The sequence below is a fragment of the Tricharina praecox genome, assembly GCF_024521635.1.
Source record: "Tricharina praecox strain CBS 144465 chromosome Unknown BZA05scaffold_4, whole genome shotgun sequence".
Classification (NCBI taxonomy): domain Eukaryota; kingdom Fungi; phylum Ascomycota; class Pezizomycetes; order Pezizales; family Pyronemataceae; genus Tricharina; species Tricharina praecox.
In genome coordinates this window covers 1,546,060-1,564,830 of record NW_026250406.1, presented here as the reverse complement: position 1 = coordinate 1,564,830, position 18,771 = coordinate 1,546,060, and the positions used below count along the sequence as shown (strand labels likewise).

At 50.5% G+C, this 18,771-nt stretch overlaps 5 protein-coding genes across 5 annotated transcripts; 3 read left to right on the top strand and 2 right to left on the bottom strand.

The window, feature by feature from the left end:
* Nucleotides 1-1,182: 1,182 nt before the first annotated feature.
* BZA05DRAFT_389077 (uncharacterized protein) lies at nt 1,183-1,820 on the bottom strand. Its single transcript, XM_051482725.1, has 3 exons — nt 1,693-1,820; nt 1,351-1,633; nt 1,183-1,293 (listed from the first exon to the last, which is right to left on the bottom strand). Exon 2 carries the CDS (start codon nt 1,618-1,620, stop codon nt 1,390-1,392), a length of 231 nt encoding a protein of 76 aa, XP_051342724.1. The 5' UTR covers nt 1,621-1,633; nt 1,693-1,820; the 3' UTR covers nt 1,183-1,293; nt 1,351-1,389.
* Nucleotides 1,821-3,666: 1,846 nt separating this feature from the next.
* Nucleotides 3,667-4,320, top strand: BZA05DRAFT_416250 (uncharacterized protein; the record flags this gene model as incomplete). Its single annotated transcript, XM_051485382.1, has 1 exon — nt 3,667-4,320. One exon carries the CDS (start codon nt 3,667-3,669, stop codon nt 4,318-4,320), a length of 654 nt encoding a protein of 217 aa, XP_051342723.1.
* Nucleotides 4,321-7,730: 3,410 nt separating this feature from the next.
* On the top strand, nt 7,731-8,224 carry BZA05DRAFT_463835 (uncharacterized protein; the record flags this gene model as incomplete). Its single annotated transcript, XM_051487719.1, has 2 exons — nt 7,731-8,118; nt 8,202-8,224. 2 exons carry the CDS (start codon nt 7,731-7,733, stop codon nt 8,222-8,224), a joined length of 411 nt encoding a protein of 136 aa, XP_051342722.1.
* A 3,050-nt stretch (nt 8,225-11,274) lies between these two features.
* Nucleotides 11,275-13,988, bottom strand: BZA05DRAFT_434112 (uncharacterized protein; the record flags this gene model as incomplete). The annotated part of the gene is made up of 11 exons (XM_051486306.1): nt 11,275-11,439; nt 11,560-11,609; nt 11,943-12,099; nt 12,376-12,455; nt 12,493-12,503; nt 12,870-12,931; nt 13,016-13,032; nt 13,356-13,448; nt 13,531-13,669; nt 13,814-13,912; nt 13,974-13,988. The coding sequence occupies 11 exons, from the start codon at nt 13,986-13,988 to the stop codon at nt 11,275-11,277; spliced, it is 888 nt and encodes a 295-aa protein (XP_051342721.1).
* A 3,492-nt stretch (nt 13,989-17,480) lies between these two features.
* BZA05DRAFT_442273 (uncharacterized protein) lies at nt 17,481-17,982 on the top strand (the record flags this gene model as incomplete). The annotated part of the gene is made up of 2 exons (XM_051486739.1): nt 17,481-17,844; nt 17,912-17,982. The coding sequence occupies 2 exons, from the start codon at nt 17,481-17,483 to the stop codon at nt 17,980-17,982; spliced, it is 435 nt and encodes a 144-aa protein (XP_051342720.1).
* Nucleotides 17,983-18,771: the final 789 nt, after the last annotated feature.

The following is an 18,771-nucleotide window of genomic DNA, read 5'->3' as shown; positions in this document are numbered from 1 at the left end:
CTGACCGACCCTACCATACACAAACTTGGTCGGGACTGGTCTATGAAGAACACTGTAGCTGACCGCACCCAGAAGAGAAGGAAGCAAAGGAGGATAGTGGACGGTCTGACAAGACCCACGCAGTGTCGGGAATATGGAGGATAGAGATAGAGATGGATAGATAGAAAATGTTCAGTTAATCCACTACTTCTCGTCGGGCCCGAGTGGCCCTCTATAAACGTTTGTTTTGTCCAAGGCAGAATACTGGTACGTAGGAAAGACTTACAACCTTCTACTTCTGAGATGCGCACGGTCCACGCCGGGTCATCATGTGTAGCCTTTGGGATTTTAGGTCATCTACAGCCATGCGGACGTCTAAGCGTGTAAGGCACACGGAAAACATCACTGCGTATCAAGGTGCTAAACCTCTATTGCTTTTCGCAATACTTCGTTCCATTATCACTGTGCGAGTGTGAGTAGTTTAGACAATTTCCTATCGAGCTACTATCTGTGACCACAGTTGTCCATGCTTGGCCGCAGTTGTCCGTGTCTGACCGCACCTCTCAAGGTCTCACCGCAGTCAGCCACGTGTCATCGCAGTTAGCCAAGCACTGCACACAGCGTAATCCTCTGAGCACTAGATAGACACGGTACCTTTATGCGTGGTCACAGCCGACGAGCCCACGTGGTATTACGCCAGCGTCGAAGAAGCCATTGTGTGCCCTATTCAAGAAAAGCAGTCACTTCCCACAAGCAATCTTCAGTGCGCTAGTGGGTTGCAGCTTGCTTTCTTCCTCTCTTTCTCTTCTTCATCTCCCCCCTTCACCCGTACATACCACTTCAACTATCATCCTCCCACCACATCACAATGATGAATCTCCTCCAAGTCATCCTTTTACTCCATCATTATAATGCATCAAGCTTTAGATCAATATTCCACATCATCCAGAACCACCGATCGAAGACCACCACCACCACCACCCACAAGAACATGGCAGACGCATGGCCACTCGCAACACAAAACTCTGGTCGCCCTGAGGGAAAATTACACGCACGAGAAATTGTGCGTGATGCATTTCCTCAGGGAAGATCTGGGCAACGCCTGGCCCTCAGTCGCGAGGATGTATAACGCGTATTGGTACCCTGATCACTCTAAGGGTGTCTAGAAGGATGCCCTGTACTCAAGGTACAAAGAGGAAGTACCTAAAGACGATCGTGGCAACGCCGGAATGTTAGGGGCTGATGACAACTGGGTGTGGGTGCGCGAACGACACCGGGCCGTTGGACAAGCTGACCACCCAAAGGACAAGTCAGGCAAGTGCAGTCTTCCAGCTACAGCCGTGCATGGGCGAGTGCTAATGTTGCGCTTAGGAGTCTTGTCGCCGGTGATGGCGCTTTCGGGTGCTGTGATCAGTGGAATTTGAGCTTTTCTTTGGCACAATGCCGGATATCCAAGGGATATCCTGTTTGGAGGAACAAACGACCGAAGAGTAGAACACCGAAGCGACATGTGTCGTCGAAGACGGTGACACCCTCAAATATGGAGACGCCACCAATACTTCGGAAGATGAAGATGAAGAAGAAGAGCCAACCGCGCCCCGGCGCCCTCACTCTCATCACTGCTGCTGCATTTGCGGTCATAATATCATTTTCGGTGAACAGCCCATGCTTCCGCGTTCCTCGTCTTTTGCATCTGCTGATAGCCGACCAAAGCTAGGAAAGAAGGGAAGGAAGGAGGATAGTGAACGGACTGATAAGGCGTAGATAGATGGAAAACGTTGCTGGGTGTCAAGGTGCTAAACGTCTATTGTTTTTCGCACTAGTTCGTTCCATTATCGCGGTACGAGTGTCAGTAGTTTAGACAATCTCCTATTGAGCTACTATCAAGTCCCAAGAATTAGTTCCTTCCATCGATTACTCTCCTGCTGCCTAAGTATGTCTACTTTTCTCCGGGCCTCCATGAAATTACATCTCCCAGCAGGCACTCCTGCGCTCCCCCCACCACAACTCCTCTGCGCTATTGACACGTATAACTAAGGATTCCCCGCGGTCGGCAACACATCATCAACTCACGCGTGTCAACGACCTGCTCGACTTCTATATTAAGCCTGCTTGCTACCTTCAGTATCCGGGCGCATATCAATTCTACAGTCGTGAGTAAGGATCCTCTCCCGCGTATCGGGCGACACAGATGTCGTGAGTGCGTTTCGTGACGGACGGGTCTTTGACGTAATTTGTTTCCCAGCCGCATCCGCAGCTGTGTAAGTTGGCGTGGGGGATCAAGATAGATCGATTGAAGTATGTGTGTAGGAAATAGGAACCACTCATTCCGGATAGCCAGGTACGTGCACTATCCATAACGAGGTCAAGACTCCTCCCCGCGGCGATGAGTGGACTCGGTTAGCAGGGCAATCCCCACTCCGAAGTCGAGATTGTTAGAATATGTGACGTCCGGACTCCGAAGATGACGAGGTCTCTAGCGTACTCTAGGGTGTATCCGAGCACGGAAAACCAACCTCCTGAAGTAATCGATGCAGAAATAGTCTAGTCTATGAAGCTTCTATATAGAGGAAGGTCGCCGCTCACAATGTTGTTGCTATATCTACTATTGAATACTACAATTATCATTTTTATCTACCTCTTATATTCAACAGCAGGATTCCATTATGTTTGTAAGCTGCATGCTGCATGCCAGCGGGCTGCGGGGGTGTCGTCGAATGCAATGATTCCGTCAAATAGAAGAGAATCTTAATTCTTGTCATGTTCATTTACAGCACAGTTTCTCCGGACCGTAGGTTCTCATTACCTCCAGAATCTCAGGTCCCTCCCATAGGCCATCATACACCATACCGATGACGATACGCGCTGAGGCTTTGTCTGCCAGAATTGCTGTGGACTGCCATCATCTCTGCGACGGTCATAGCCACCTTCCGCAGGCCCATCATTCCTGTGGTCTTCATCCACACATTCCGGACCCCCAACTCTGACAGATTCAGTGAGTATTGGTGGCGGACGCTCAACTTGATGACCCTCGCACATACCGACGCCATTACCCTCGCATAAAGCATTTTTTGCTGTCTGCACGGCATGGCGATAGCAACACCCTCGCATTCTCCCCGCTGATCTGACAAAATGGAGTTCGACCGCAACTTCCGCGATGACAGTTGTACCTTGGGCATTGACCAGGACATTCAGCCTAGGATTACAATGTCATTCTGATCACCAGCGTCGCCTTCCCAGTCTGTAGAGAGGGCGATTCGCGTGGATGATCACCCTGTGCATGGAAAATTATACGAACGCCAAGTGTTGCTTGAGATCGCTCTCTTTCTAGCTACTGCCACTAGCTACAACGGTCTTCTGCTCTGCCCTAAGCAAGCCGCATTGCTCGTCACATCCCCCACCACCCCACCACCCCACCACCCCACCACCCCATCAACCCACCAACCCACTTTTCCTCCTTTGCTCCTCTTCACTTCTCCACTTCTCTACCCCTCTAATTCTCCACTGTCCCACTTCTCCACTTCTTCAACACCCCACTTCTACACTTCTCGACTTCTCGACTTCCTCTTCCACCTTTTCTTCATCCCCTCTCTCACTACTCTCCGGCTTTAACCCCGGCACCACCCCCGCACCCCGCTCCAGAGAGCGGTTCACCACGCGGAACAACGACCTGTGGGCCGCGGCCCCATGCGTCGAATGCGCAATCAGATCCGCCGCGCAATTGAGGCGATTGCCGGACAGGACCACGAAGAAATTACAAAGGCCGAGGATGATCCCGTCAAGGCAGGATCATCTATAAACACCGACCGGGCGAAGCTCCTCATGGTGGTCAACGGCTTCAAGAAGAGGCTTGAAGATATTCCTAGATACACGGTTAGACCTACACTTAAAGACCTAGCGAGCCCCAGCCCATCCCAGGCCCTATACGATTACATTCGTGACAAGTTCAAAGGATCAAGGGATGGAATATTCCATTTTGACTCAGACGAGGATTCCGAGGCAGACGAGCTCTTCCTGAACGCGGAGCAGATAGGTTCAATCGAGAACTGTGAGCAAGAGGAGACCAACAAATACGAGGCAGACGTTACCTTTCACTATTCCAATGAGGACCCTCTCAGCCCAGGTACGCTGTTGTTGAACGAATGCGCCGTTGCGGACCCCGGACCCACGGCCTTTTTCGATTCCTACCAGTCGCCGCGTTCGCTTCTTCCCAGCCACTTCTTTAGGTGGCTGGCAACCTGTACACCGACAAGAAGTGAGATGAGCCGTCGCGGACCCCGGTCCCACGGCGTTCTGAGATCCACTGGAATCGCCCTCTTCCAGCCTTCCTCATCTCTTTAGGTGGTGGGCAGTCCCTACACCGACAAGCATTGTCGGTAGGCCGGCCTAAGCCGGTCTCCCAGGAATTAAGAAGCCAGAGAAGGCACTCGTTCCTGGGTTGGTGCTTGAAGCGCAACGAAGGCGAGGCTTATCCTGTGCGCGGCGGGGGTCGTTGATCAATTTCTTTGATCGCCGTTGCTGCGTGGGCCGGGGGGAAACGATGTGGGGTAAGGATGACGGGTGCTGGGAAAGCAGGCTGAGGGATGGAATGACCGCATCTACGAAGGAGCATATATCGCAGGTACGAATCAGGATAAATCTCAAATATAATTTAGGATGTATCATAGCCAATCAGGTGTATGTTCGCAGCTACGCAGGAAGATATATCGCAGGCGCGAATAATGATGAATTTGAGCTACGAAGGGGACATCAGGAAGAAACATTTATCCTTTGGGGGCGTGTAGACGCTCCTGACTCTGGTCACGCTGAGAATGCTAAGGCGCTATCGCACATTATGAATGCCTGGCATCTCCAGTATTAACGACCAATGCCCAGTCATTATCAGTCTGAACGACAAATGCCCACTCATTTCCATACATGAACGACAAATGCCCAGTCAATTCCGTGTATGATTGGAGACACCGAAAACCGTCTGCGTTACCTCTCGCTGGAGTAGTCAACCAGCCAGAAATCCCTTCAGTGCACGGTGTTTACGAGTAGGCGATATTTCCTGTGTATTTCAGAATATCTATTCTATTGCTATTTGTACTATATACCCCGCATAGAACATGTACATGCCTCATTATTTGGGCTAATAAACCCTTCCTATTCCTCCTCCTGCCCGTCGTCATCCTCCTCTCAGTCCACGCTTTCCTCTGCCTCGTCCATTTCCTCCCACCCTCCTCCGCCCGTCCGAGCGGCCACATGCTCCTCTTCTAGGCCGGCATGGCACAAAGGAAGGAGATGGCATCCACGAAGAGACACTCGGCGAGTATCAGTATGTAGGGAGCACGAGATATGGATGCAGGAGGCTGTATCGTGGGAGGAGACTGTATTTATTGAGAAGGCAATATCAGCGGCAGTTCCGGCAAGACGAGTAGCAGTGGGGAACGAGCGCGAGGTGGAGGTGGTGGTGAACGAAGGCGAAGTGGCGGCAGTGTTCTACATAGAACAGACCGGTCGTGATAACTGATAACCTTATCAGCCGCAAAAATTTCTGTCATAGTTATGCGTGCGGAATGTGTGGATGACGACCGCAACAATACTGGAAGTGTTGAGCTTCCGGAATGTTACTATAATTGTCGCAGAAATGCTGGCAGACCACAGAAATGCTGGCAGAGAAACCATTAGCACGTGATGATTTACTAGAGGCTGTGGAATGTCTCAAAATCTGGCAGAAGGATGAGATGATTGCGGCGACTCAGGCGGATGTGAAGGAAGTTGGGGAGATGTTAGCCGCGCTATACGAGGAGGATCCGGTGTAGAACAGATGATTGTAAAGATTCCAGATTTCATCGTGTATAATTTCTTAGCCCGACTTATTCCGACCTATGTCTGGTCGGTCGGCATATATCCCGACCGACCAGACCATTTTTTTGATCGGGATATATCACGACCGACCAGACCAAACATTTTTTTAGTCGGGATATAGCCCGACCAATCCGACCATACCCAAATTTGGTCGAGTCTAGTCTATTCAATCTTCTGCGCTGCCTACGGTTAGGCAGTCCGTTGGGGAGCCGGTATGATCGAACCGTGGGTATAGGGAGTGCGGTGTGTGGATTTGTGGAGTAGCGAATGTGGGAAGGACTGATGTTGGAACTTAAAGAAAGTAATCAAGGTTGCGCTGCCACTGCCATTATGTATGTTCTGGCCTGCTGGGCAAAATTGGTTTTTTATAAATAAACCGGCCTGCGGGGCAAATAACTGGATATGCGATCTGACTGGACTGCCGAGTCAGAAAATATTCTGGGCGGACCGGGCAAAATTATGTGCAGATACGCGGACATCACAATAGTTTTCTATCGACTCAACACTCAAATCTTCCCACAGAGCTCATGCAGTCAATCTACAAATCATCGTCACGTAGGTTTTCACCCTCCTTCTCTTTCTCAACCCCCGTCCGGCTTCCCCTTCTGCTTTCTCTCCGGCTTCCTCTCCGCTCCCATCCTCTCCAGCATCTCTCTGGGTACTATCATCGCCCTGGATGGCCTTTGCTGTGTTCATTTTAGCCGTAGGCCGAGCCCTTTTCTGGCTAGATGCTGTCTGGGTACCTGAGCGGAGACTGCAGCGGCTTGATATTGGTGCTGGTAGAACAGCGGTAGCGGGTGGTGGAGTGTTCTGTCCATCGATACTGGAAAGTTTGGAGGAGACAGCTGGAGCTTCTGGTATTACTGATGGTAATTGTTGCATTCTAGGAGGGCGGTGAATTAAAGCAGCTTCGGTACGAGTTTCCAAACTCGACGGATTATTTTAGTCAAATTGCCTTCCATGGTAGTGGACTGAACAGTTGACGTTTTTCTTCATGCAACGGCACTTGCTGGTCCAGCGTGGAGGCATGTAATTGCAGGAGACGCATATTCGCTCGCGAGTTTATGTTTTTGCCGTTGCTGCTTGAAGTTTAATCGTGTTGGATAGCTTATCCTCGGGAATCAGTTTGCTGGCTTCTATATAGAACTATGCCACGACTTGAGTGAGTTTTACTTGCTAGCGCCGGAAAATTTGCGGCCAGACTGACCTGCTCACAAATATGCCCGAAGACCGGTCTGTCCATGAAACATTTCCCCACTGTCCGTTCACCTCGTATATCCGGTCACTTCGTCTGGGGGCGGGTCACTTGGTCGGATGGCCGGTCCATTTATAAACTACTAATTTTGCCCGGCAGGCTAGAGCATATATCAACATTTTCTTCAGAGGCGTGCGTCCGTGAGTATGAGGTCAGACTGATGGCTAGTGCTGTGGCGAGTGCTGATAAACTTAAAGAACCACACACAATTCGCCACGCATAGTCTCCGTCGTCTTCCAAAAGATTCTAGATCTCATGTTCCTCATGTTCCTTTGTTTCGTCGTCGCCCTCCTCTTTCACTTCCAATTCCTACTCCTCGTCATCACCGCATTGTTCATTCCCGGCCCCGGCTCGCCGGTAGCGAGAGGACATTTCTCGGGTGAATTATATCCTCTATATAAACTTGCTATCTAGGTGGCCCGCTGGCGCGCTGGCGAGAAGACGCGCCCTGATCACCCAATATGTCCAGTGCTATCCCCATTGCAGCGAGAGAGAGAGCTGAGTGCATGGCAGCGAGAGGGGGTTGCTTAGGCGAATCCAGCAGAGTGGCCATGGTAGCAAATCCAGGACACAGGCCATGGTAGCGAATCTAGGACATAGGCCGTGGCAGCGAATACACTAGACCAGGACTAGCAGGACGAGCAAGATGAGCACGACGAGCACGACGAGCACGACGAGCAAGACGAGCAAGACGAGCAAGACGAGCAAGACGAGCAAGACGAGCAAGACGAGCAAGACGAGCAAGACGAGCAAGACGAGCAAGACGAGCAAGACGAGCAAGACGAGCAAGACGAGCAAGACGAGCAAGACGAGCAAGACGAGCAAGACGAGCAAGACGAGCAAGACGAGCAAGACGAGCAAGACGAGCAAGACGAGCAAGACGAGCAAGACGAGCAAGACGAGCAAGACGAGCAAGACGAGCAAGACGAGCAAGACGAGCAAGACGAGCAAGACGAGCAAGACGAGCAAGACGAGCAAGACGAGCAAGACGGGCAAGACGAGCAAGACGGGCAAGACGAGCAGGACGAGGAGCAGTAGGGGTAGACGATATCCGACAGAGCGAGTTGATAGAGGAGATAATAGTTGATATCTAGCGAGAAGAAATTGTCAACGGTAGTTCCAGCAGGATGGTTACACTAGGGCAAGTAGCAGTAGGAGATCAAGGGCGAAGAGGATGAGGAGGTTTTTGAGGGTGCGGAGGGTGTGGAGGGTGAGGACACAGTTTCGGTGGCAAGATGAGCAGGGCCAGAAACATGGCCCGGAGGTATTATTCAGTCGGGACGGGTGCGGTTAGGAGGAATAGAGAGAGAACCCATTGGCGCCGCTGCCAGCGGGTTATTCGTTCTTCCTATGTTTTTACGCGATGTGCTAAGTGACGTCAGCATGGCGCGATCCCAAGGTTAACAGCCAACTATACACAGGTGTCATGAACCATAATCTTCTCTCACCCAATATACCAGAGCGACTATTTCTCCAGAGCACCTCGTACACCAGGGCAACGATTACACCAGAGCTATGTCACGGGCTACTGTCGAAAGGTTGAAGGCTGCGATCAGATGACGGCAACGAAGAGAAGACCGCACGCAAGACATGATGGGACGGAAGAGTTGAGCGAGCACAGAAGAGTCAAGGAGTGGAAGTGTCCAGGGAGCATGGCAACAGCACGGAGGATTTGAGGGACGGGCCAGTCAGGGGCGAGGCAGGGCGAGGCCGGCGAACGGTCCAGGGAGCCAGGCGAGGCCGAGGAAGAACGCCTAGTAAATGGCGAGTAACGAGAAGAGTTGAGGGAGCAAGGGCAATGCCAGGGAAGAGTAGAGGGGACGGGCCAGTCACAGGCGATGCTGGGGAAGAGTTGTGAGAGCAAGGCGAGGCCGGGGAAGAGTTGAGGGAGCGGACGGGGTGTAGATACTAACATTGTTCAGATAGGCCACATGCAAGTAATGAATAACACAAAACTCCCACTGATTTCTAGGTATGATGTTTCGCCCAACAGCGTTCCAACGAACGTTCGAACACCCAACCGCAGCTGACGTCTTTCCCAGGGAGGATGCTGGCGTGGGTCAGTTCACACGCTTCCAGCTGACTCAACGCGCCGAACGTCGCAAGTTTTATGAACGAAGCCGACTCCGTTTATGGAGAATTTGTTTTCCTGATTGATGTGTCCGAGCCGTTAAGGAGGATATATCGCAGGCACGAAAAAGGATGAATCTGAGCTACGAAGGAGGATGTGTCGTAGTCATGAAGCGGGATGTATCGCAATTATGAAAGAGGACTCTGTCATTACAATTGAGAGAATGTTGGCTGCGCTTTTTGAGGAGGATTTAGTGTAGTATAGCTTGAGTCTACATCAAAGAGTTGCTTCTAATTACTAGCTTAATAAAATTTCTGCAAGATCAGCGCTGTTTAACCCGGCAGAAAATTCTGACGTCCGCAGAAAGCCGATATATGCACAGTTGGTCGTGATACACTTTGTTTGATGGTGTGGCGAATCAGCATAATACCAGCACTATCCAGAGGTATGGATGGTAAGCAGCGGCGCCGGCCGGCGTCGCCGGGAGGAGACGTCAACAGGAGATATAAGAGTCGGTAGATAGCCGTCGAAGATATTGCAACTCTCATACAAAACATCATAAGTTCGAGTGAAACTCCGTGCCTTTCAACAAACTTCCTCCACTAGTCCAGACAAACCCCCAGCTTTGTGTTGACCTGTCAATGTGAACCACAGGTGGTGAGCCCACCACTGCTCCCTATGGAGACCGCTGCTAACATGCTCCAAACTCAGACTACATCTTCCGAAGGAATACCTGTTTCAGCAGCCGCAAGATTGACAGAAATATCTTCAGCATCAGTAAATGCAATCAGATGAGAGTTCGGAAGAGTGGTGGGAACGTATACTTAAGGACGAGGCTACCGAAGAGACCATGGAACCAGGCGAGGCCGCGCAAGAGTTGAAGGACCACGCGAGGGGTAGGGAAGAGTGGATGGTGCGGAAGCGATTATGGCACGCAAGGGTTCAGACTCCGGAAGAGTCCAGGAAGCAAGTCGGGGCATGGACGAGTTGACGGCACGGACAATGTCACAGCTCGGAATTGATGAGGGAACAGTAGAGTTCAGGCCCAAAGCCCCGGAATTGTCGAGTGAGCGGAAGAGGTGAGGGAGCAAGTGTTGAATGTATACTAAGGCGCCAGGGTAGATGGCGAGTGTACTAGAGAGTGGGGGAATTGGAAGGTGGGGAAACGGTGATATGGGGTAGTGGGGTAGTGGGTAGTGGGGTAATTGAGGGGAAGGAGGAAAGGGGGGGGGGAGGGCGAGTATGTTCAGATGATTGAGGCGCGCAGGGCTGGATATAAGTAGCGAGTATGTCGCAGTAGCTAGACCGATAGCAATCTCAAGCAGGACTCGCTCGTACATTTGTTCAGCAGGTTGACGGCACGGAAGAGATGAAGGATGAGGCCATAGGATGCATTCTTCTGCGAGCCCGAACTGCTGCGTGGGACTGTTTGTATAGAATTTTGAAGACACTCTGATCACCTTCGTCAGTGACTCCAATAGGTTGAGAGGGGGTGTCACCTGGGTGTTGACCGCATGAAGGCAAGATTATACGAGCGCGGAGTGGTGTTTGAGATTGCTCTAGTTCTAGCTACTGCTACTCGCTACAAACTTATTCTGCTCCGCCATAAGTAAACCGCATTTACCCGTCGCATCCCCCACCACCCCACCACCCCACCACACCACCACTCCGAATCCCACAATCCCACAATCCCACATTTCGAACATACCACCTCCCCACCACCCCACTTCTCCTCCTCCTCTCCCCCTCTTCTCTTCTCCACTTCTTTAACACCCGTATTTTCCCCTCCTCTACTTCTCCACTTGCACTTTCCCAGCGTTAGTAAGTTTCGGAAAGATCGCCTTGGTTAATCTGCTCGCTACCACCGGTGGTGCCACTATATGCACCGAGACCTCGTATTTGACCTTGCGCCTCTTCTCGATGACCGTAAATTGCTCGTCGACACACTCCGTCCGTTTCCGCTATTCTCGCTATTCGAGGAAATGCCTACTTCCCTACCAGAGTAGGGCCGTGATCCTCGGCATTTCCGGAGATATCGCGATGAAAACGCGACACCGTTTTCCTGTGCATAGTGATCTTGTAATCGACCTTGCGCCTGCTACTGATTGCCGCAACATTCTCACATGTTTGCGCTGAATTTCGCAGCTTTGACCATCTTCTCGCACTTCTCGTCCCTCTGCCAGCGCGCGACCCACGAGGTCGCGAACTCTAGCAAAGCGATAAAGCCCTCTAACATTTGCAGCTTGATGTCTTCAATGGCGTCCTGCTCCAGCTTTTGAATCAGCTGTTCGTCGTTGTGGCTTCAGGTTTGCTTGAATTTCTGCAGAAACGAGTCAGTCTTTGGGTTGCTTTTTCATTCATTCTTTCTTTGTTTTTAGCGACGACGCGACAGGACGGAACTGACCTGTGTTGTCTGAACGAGCAAGCGGTCTTGCAGGCGCGCAGAATGCACATCTACCCCGGCGTAACCAGTGTAGGTAGGTGGACATGGTTCGTTGTTTATGTGACTAGTCTTGGTCGTCGAGCGATGCGATAATAGGAACGACGGCAGCGAGCGACCTGTATTCCACGTGCGCCTCCTCTTGATGACCGCAAACGTCTCTTCCACACCCTCCGCCTCGGGTACCGTCGAAAATGGAGGGAAATGCCTACTTCCCTACAGGGAAAGGGCCTGACCCTCGGCATCGTCCCACAAACTCTTCGCCGACAAACTCCGTCTCTGATCAAGAAGAACATCGCCCTTGTCCTAGTGCATGTGCCCCACTGTACTTGGCATCCTTCACTCACTCGAACAGTGCTGTGGTGCGATTGATAGTAGTGCCTGGCTGTTGCTTTGATCGATCGTCTTGCTGTCAAGAATGGTGTCGTTTTGAGCATAAAGATATCGTAACCGACTGAGGAAATTGTGCCACCTCCTGATGTCCGCGAATTTCGGATGGACACCCTGTCACCCTCCGTCTCGAATAGTCTCGCTCGTCTCAGAGACTCTCGCTCCCAGGAGCAAATGCCTACTTCCCTAGCTGAGCAGGGCCTGATCCTGGGCATCATCCCACAGACTCCTCATCACCAAGCATATCGCCCTTTTCCTAACTTTGCTCCCAGATGCTCCATTCTAATTCCCCTCTTCACTCCCTTGAACAGTGCAGTAGTGCGTTTAGTTGTGCCTGGCTGTCGCTTTGATCTATTGTCTTGCCGCCAAGAATGGAGTCGTCTTGCGTACAAAGACATCGTATTCGACCTTGCGCCTCCTCGCGATGAACTTGAAATCGTCGTCGATACACTCCGTCTTGGGTATTCGCGCTATTTGGGAAAATGCCCACTTCCTTACCTTACGTACTTTCGTTGGAGCTGTATGTTCATCACGTGAAACGTCAGTACGATACTCAAGCAAAGCGATATCCGAACGACTAACCTCCGGAAAGCCATATCATCAGCATGCATATTCTCGACCATTTGATCGATTTAATCAGGGTACCAGGCAGCCTTGCGATGAAAATCTCTTAGCTAGGTCGGCCGTATTCGTGATCAATTCGTTCCGTATGAGCGTCGGTTGAGTTTCGGTGCAGTACCAAAATATTCCCACAAATTTGGCAGGCTGAGAGGTCCTGCCATGCTACTGTATGATGAAGATGTAGCTATAGACCGTGAAGGAGGGTAGACCTTATCGACATGTTAGATGTCTGCAAAAACGTAACCAGACTGTAGGAAACTTACCACACTTCGCCGGTCCCTATCTTGAAGACTTGGCCTTTCTTCATGTGGGTCTTCAAAGAGTTCTAGACTCATAAATGTAATCATCAGTCTTTTAGCCGGTTGAGCTACTAGTTTTTTCTTGCAGATATTTCAGGCTATGTACGTACCGTGATGGAGAGTGGACCTTATCGACATGTTAGTGGTTTCTTCAAGAATGGGCTTTCAAAGCTGACGATATTTACCATACTACGCTGGCCATAATTTCTGGCCCGGATCCATTTGGTTCGTCATGTAGGTTGAGGATTTGAAGCGGCATTTTGAGACCTTTAGCAGCACGAGCTCCGGTTTTGGACTTGCATGGCCATAGCGGCTAATATTCACCGTGAAAGAGGGTAGACCTTATCGGCATGGTGAGTTTTCTGCAAGGACGGGAAATCACAGCGAAGGAAACTTATCAGATTTCGCCAGCCATGATTCCCTACCATGATCAGTCATGCGGTTCCTCACCAACTTTGATAGGTTCAGGTTGAGGAATGCCAACGGAGTGTATCTTCTTCGGTAGGCTGAGGGTTACCGTCTTGCCACTGCCGGTGGCTGACCCTATGGACCGTGAAGGAGGGTAGACATTCCTGAAGAGATAACACACTTTTTTCATAAAAGCCCTCTCAAAAAGGATACTTACCACATTTCACCGGCCTGAGCTCCTCGCCCATCACGAGGTGATTCGTCCCCCACCTTCGACCCTCGGAGAGATGCAGACTAACGAGCAACATCATCTTTGATATCTGGAAGACGGCACTCATGTCGTCCTGCGCAGGTATCTGCAGCCAAGGCAAAGAAGAATGGTAGACCTTTTGCTATTTTAGTACAGTGCACGAACATAGAGACCCGAGTAAGGGTTTCTACATACCACACTTCGCCAGCGATGACTGCGAGTCTCTCGAAATAGGGATCGTCACCCATACCCAATCATCGGCGATTGAGAAAAGCCGAGATCTGACAGCTTTGGCAGCATGCGCGTCACAGTAGTTGGCTACAGCTGTTGACCATGAAGGAGGGTAGACCTATTCACAGAATCAGTAATTTTTCACAGGTATGAAGATTCAAAAAGGATAGTTACCACACTTCGCCGATCCCCATCTTGGCCTTTCTCCACCTGGTTCTTCAAGCGGTTTTAGGCTAAGAAGCGTCATCATCAGGCCTTTAGCTGCTTGATCATCTGTTCTGTTCTTAAAGCGGTTTCCGGCGATGTTAGCACCGTGAAGGGGAGTAGACCTAACCGTCATGTTAATGGTTTCTTCAAGGACGGGCTTTCAAAGCAGAATATATTTACCATACTACGCGGGCCATAATCTTTGGCCGCCATCCATTTGATTCTTCATATAGGTTGAGGCTCAGAAGCGGCATCATGAGACCTTTAGCAGCTCGAGCTCCGGTTTTGTACTTGCAAGTGAAAGCGGCTACGCTACCCCGTGGAGGGTAGACCTTATCGACATGTCAGTTCTTTATCCAAGAGCGGGCATGCAAAGCAAGGGATATTTACCACACTTCTCTCGTTCCAATCTTCACCTTTCTGCATGTGGTTTTTTAAGTAGGTTGAGGTTAAAAAGCAGCGTCATCAAGCCTTTAGCTGCTTGAACTTCTGTTTTGTTCTTGCAAACCTTTGCGGCTGTAGATGTACCGTGAAGGAGGGTAGACCTTATCGCCATGTCAGTTTGTTTTATGAACGGGATAACAAAGCAGAGGATACCTACCACACTTCACCGGCCATCATTCCTTGCCTTGATCACCGTGGTTCCTTACCAACTATCACAGGTTCCGGTTATGTAGTGCCACTGTGCCAAACAAGTGTTAGATCTTTGGTGGGCTGAAAGTTTCCGCCATGCTAATGCATGATGCAGCCGCCTCTATGGAGTCTGGACCGTAAATAAGGGTAGACCTTATCAAATTGTCAGTTTCTTGTCCTAGAACGGTTATGCAAAGCAAAGGATATTTACCACACTTCTCCGGTTCCAATCGTGGCCTTTCTCCATGTGGTGTTCTAAATAGGTTGAGGTTGAGAGGCGGCATCATCAGACCTTTAGCTGCTTGAGCTTACCTTATATTCTTGCAGACGTTTGCTGCTATGGATGTACCGTGAAGGAGAGTAGACCTTGTCGACAGGTTACATTTCTACAAAAAAGGCTACCAACGCATAGGGTACGTACCACGCGTCGCCGGCCATGACTTCTCACCTGGATCCTCGTGGGCTTTCACCAACCCTGACAGGTTCAGGTTAAGCAGACCCGAGGGAGGATGAAATCCTCGGCAGGCTCTGAGCTCCCATGATGTCACGGCATGTGGCTACAGCGACGGGCCGTGGAGGAGGGTAGACCTTTCTGCAACGTTAGTACCTTTTTCCGATATGGCCGTCCCAAATACAATACTTACCACACTTCACCAGCCAGAGCTCCTCGCCCACTATGCGATGCATCTATTCGTCACCTACCTCGGAGACATGCAGGCTAACGAGCGGAATCACCGATGTTGGGAAGCCGCTCCTCCAGTCATACTACTACTACGGAGGTATCTGCGGCCAAGGCAACGAAGCGGGGTAGACCTTCCGGTTCTTAGTAAGTTGCACAAACACAGATACCCGAAGATACAGTTCCTACGTACAGCACTTTGCTAGCGATGACAGGTCTCCTCTCGTGATAAGTTTCTTCACCGATCCTAGATTGGCTGCACTGAAGAAGCGCCATCATACTGTGACAGCTTGGCGGCCCTGCCTGAAAGGTACCCTGGTTGGCTACAACTATTGACATTGAAGGAGGGTAGACCTTTTAAAAGCGTTAGTAATTGACGCAGGTATGAAGATGCAACGAGGATGATTACCACAATTCACAAGCCAAAGCACTTCGCCTTACGCAAGAGGGTTCTTCACGTATCTCCACGGCTTGCGGCCAGCGCTGGCTTCATCTGACGTCTCGGTAGACTCAGCTCCAGTTTTATCATCGATGACGGCTGTGACTACGGGCTGTAGAGAAGGGTAGACCTGGTGGGAAGTTAGTAAACCATCTCGGGACATACAGGATATCAATGGGACGCATTAAACTGAGCAGCTAACCGCTCCTCAACTTGAGCGATAAATCACTAATGATTCCGGATAAACAGCGACAAGCCTTGATCGCTTCCCTCGTACCACCTGTTGGTGGCTGTCAGTCATCGATTTTGGATTGCCCCCGAACAAATATGTTGTAGAGAGTTGATTCAAGGCCGCTCGGCCGAGACCGGTGACATGTGAGGCTAAATGCGGATGGGGTGGATCGTACCTTTCGGAATTTCTTTTCTATTGTAGTGTTGTGAAGTGAAGAGGAGAGAAGATGAATGGTTGCCGGGACGGGGGTTGAGCGACCCGGTGACTCCCCTGTCGAATGAGCGCTATCCTATACTGAGCCACATCATGTGGCGCGGTACGTGCCCGTCCCATCACGTTTTCACTTGAAGAAAGAAAAGCCAAATCATCGAGGATGTGTATCAAAAGCCTTTCTGCAAGATGTAGCGTATCCTACTGATTTCTTCATTTCATCATTGGTAATTTATGCATAAATTAATATATCCGAGCAGCGGGATTGCGGAATGTCGCACTAATAGCCCCTTCATGTGTGAGACGATAAATCCAATCTTGTGAGATTGATGATGAACGTGACGCTCGACATTTGAGATAAAGAAAGTCAAATAAAGGAAATCCGCTCGGTTGACAGCGAGTTTTCGTCAGTGGAGAGAGCAGAAGCTGAAACAAGAGACTCCAATCCTCATCTGAGTATACATGTTACATCCAGGATGATGGTGCCGAATTTCATGAGATAGGTAGGAGGATTGGTAGGGATATATAACTGTTTTTCTCCTTGCTTCTTCTTCTACTGCGGGTCACGGCCCTTCTAGTGAAACACAATATTTCTGCCGTTGGTCGAGATACCCGTGGCCGGGACCAGACAGTAGACCCGACAGCGAGACATATCTCCTCCTCCTCATACAGTTCGCGTGACCGAGTCCTGGACTCCTTCAAACCAGTGCTGAGTGCTCCTTTGAAACTTCACCATCACCTTACAGCGGACATGAGGAGAGTTCCCACTTCCTTCATGTGCTTTGAACGCCGTAATCTGACAGGTCGTGGTCAGCCGCTCGTGTTGATTGCACGTTGAGAGTTGGGATGTTGCAGCCCCTTGGGACCCAATATGATTTCCTTTTGCGGAATGTGGATAGCGCTCCCCCAAGCATTGTATGTACTCGGGTAGGGACTTTGGGAAAGTGGCTGTAAAAGAGTCGATTTGCAGGCTCCAAAGTAGGGCTGTGACTGTTGTCACGGTTATTACTTTTTGCACTCTCTCATAATTTCTTTCATTGCGGGTATTGGTCTGCTTTCTGGAGATCGCTTTGGGCACCCGTTCCATTCAATTGTATTTGCGCTAGCGTTATGTTGTAGTTAGTTCACAGACCAGCGCTCAATCTTGATCTTGCCTGAAATCCAATAGTTTACTACAGCATTCAATTGCCGACATCCCAACCTACTACGTCCATCACCACCCGACACTACCTTGATCTTGCCAGCCAATCCAACACACATCTGACCAACATCCCTACATCGCCGTCATGAGCCCTCAGGAACACCCCGCTCTTCCAGTTCCCACCGAAGTCGCACTGATGATTATCGGAGCCCTCGATGGAATCGACGAGTTCTTCAACTTCCGTCTCACCTCACGGACGAACCGAGAGCTCTGCGATCTGGTCCCACTAGCAACCCTGCGCAGGCTTCTCCAGACCTCCAGTGCGATGGTTCGGTCGCAGCAAGATGAAGCGGGTCTGGAGCTTCGGCTGTCTCGGGTGAGGCATCAGTTATTACTAGCCAGGTATGTCCTTGGTACCCGCGACCAGCGTAGGCTCTACCGCGACACGTGGGATCAGCAGATGCAATTGTATGAGATGAGGATGTGGTCTTGGCAGACTGGCATGAGAAGTTGACTCTAAAGTTGGTGAGGCACTGATCCTACTTGACAATTCCACGGACTGACTGGGGATGGTAGGCCAAATGGGCAGTCTCCTCGTCGTCGGCGTCGTGTATGCGCTGCGAGAGGACCTGCAAGCTGTTCCCTAGATCGTAGCTCGTTTCCGGTCAGTGTCTCCTTTCAAATATGGATTTACAACGCTGACAGTAACTTTAATCATCCAGCGGCCCCGCAAATACAGTACTACGGCAAAAAAAATTTACACTTTTACACATAGCGGCATCGACACGTTCCCCTACACCGACCACAGTTTTAGATCATCGATTCACCTTTCACCACCAAACATTACTTCTAGCGACGGCTGTGCAATTACGCTGCACAGAGGAGAAGCGATAGTAGAGTCGCAGGACCGGTTCTGGGATAGAGGAGGATTCGGATGTCAGAAGAAAAGTTTGTCCTGCTGCGTTTACGCTGAATGCAATGTTTGTTTTGTTGGTGATAGTTGAATTCAGTTGATGGTTGAAGGGGATTGGTAATGCCAAACGTTGTGCCAAAGTGATACTGTAAATGTATAGCCAGCAGTGATCTCGAGTGCGTAATACTACTAGCTGGTTTTCGGGTTCGGCATGCCTATCTACCACAGGGGGCCAGCCCACTGGGCAGAATGGTATCGGTAGCCTGGCCTAGGGAGAGATACTTTACTACTGGACTGGCTTATCCGGCTCCTGGTCCAGCCTAGCAACCGCGATACAATTCACGCCTGGTCCGTCCAGGTGTTGGATCCGATTCACCTATACTGGGGCCAGTCCATCTATAGATGCTCAACTCGATTTAAAGACGGACAATTCTGCCCTGTGGCTTACAACATATGTACATGCAGGGCTGTCAACCATCCATCCCGTCCGTATTTGAGGTTGCCCGGCCCAGGACGAAATTAG

Coding starts and splice junctions, on each gene's coding strand:
- BZA05DRAFT_389077 (XM_051482725.1), bottom strand. CDS start 1,620: ATGACCGCAAATGCAGCAGCAGTGATGAGAGTGAGGGCGCCGGGGCGC.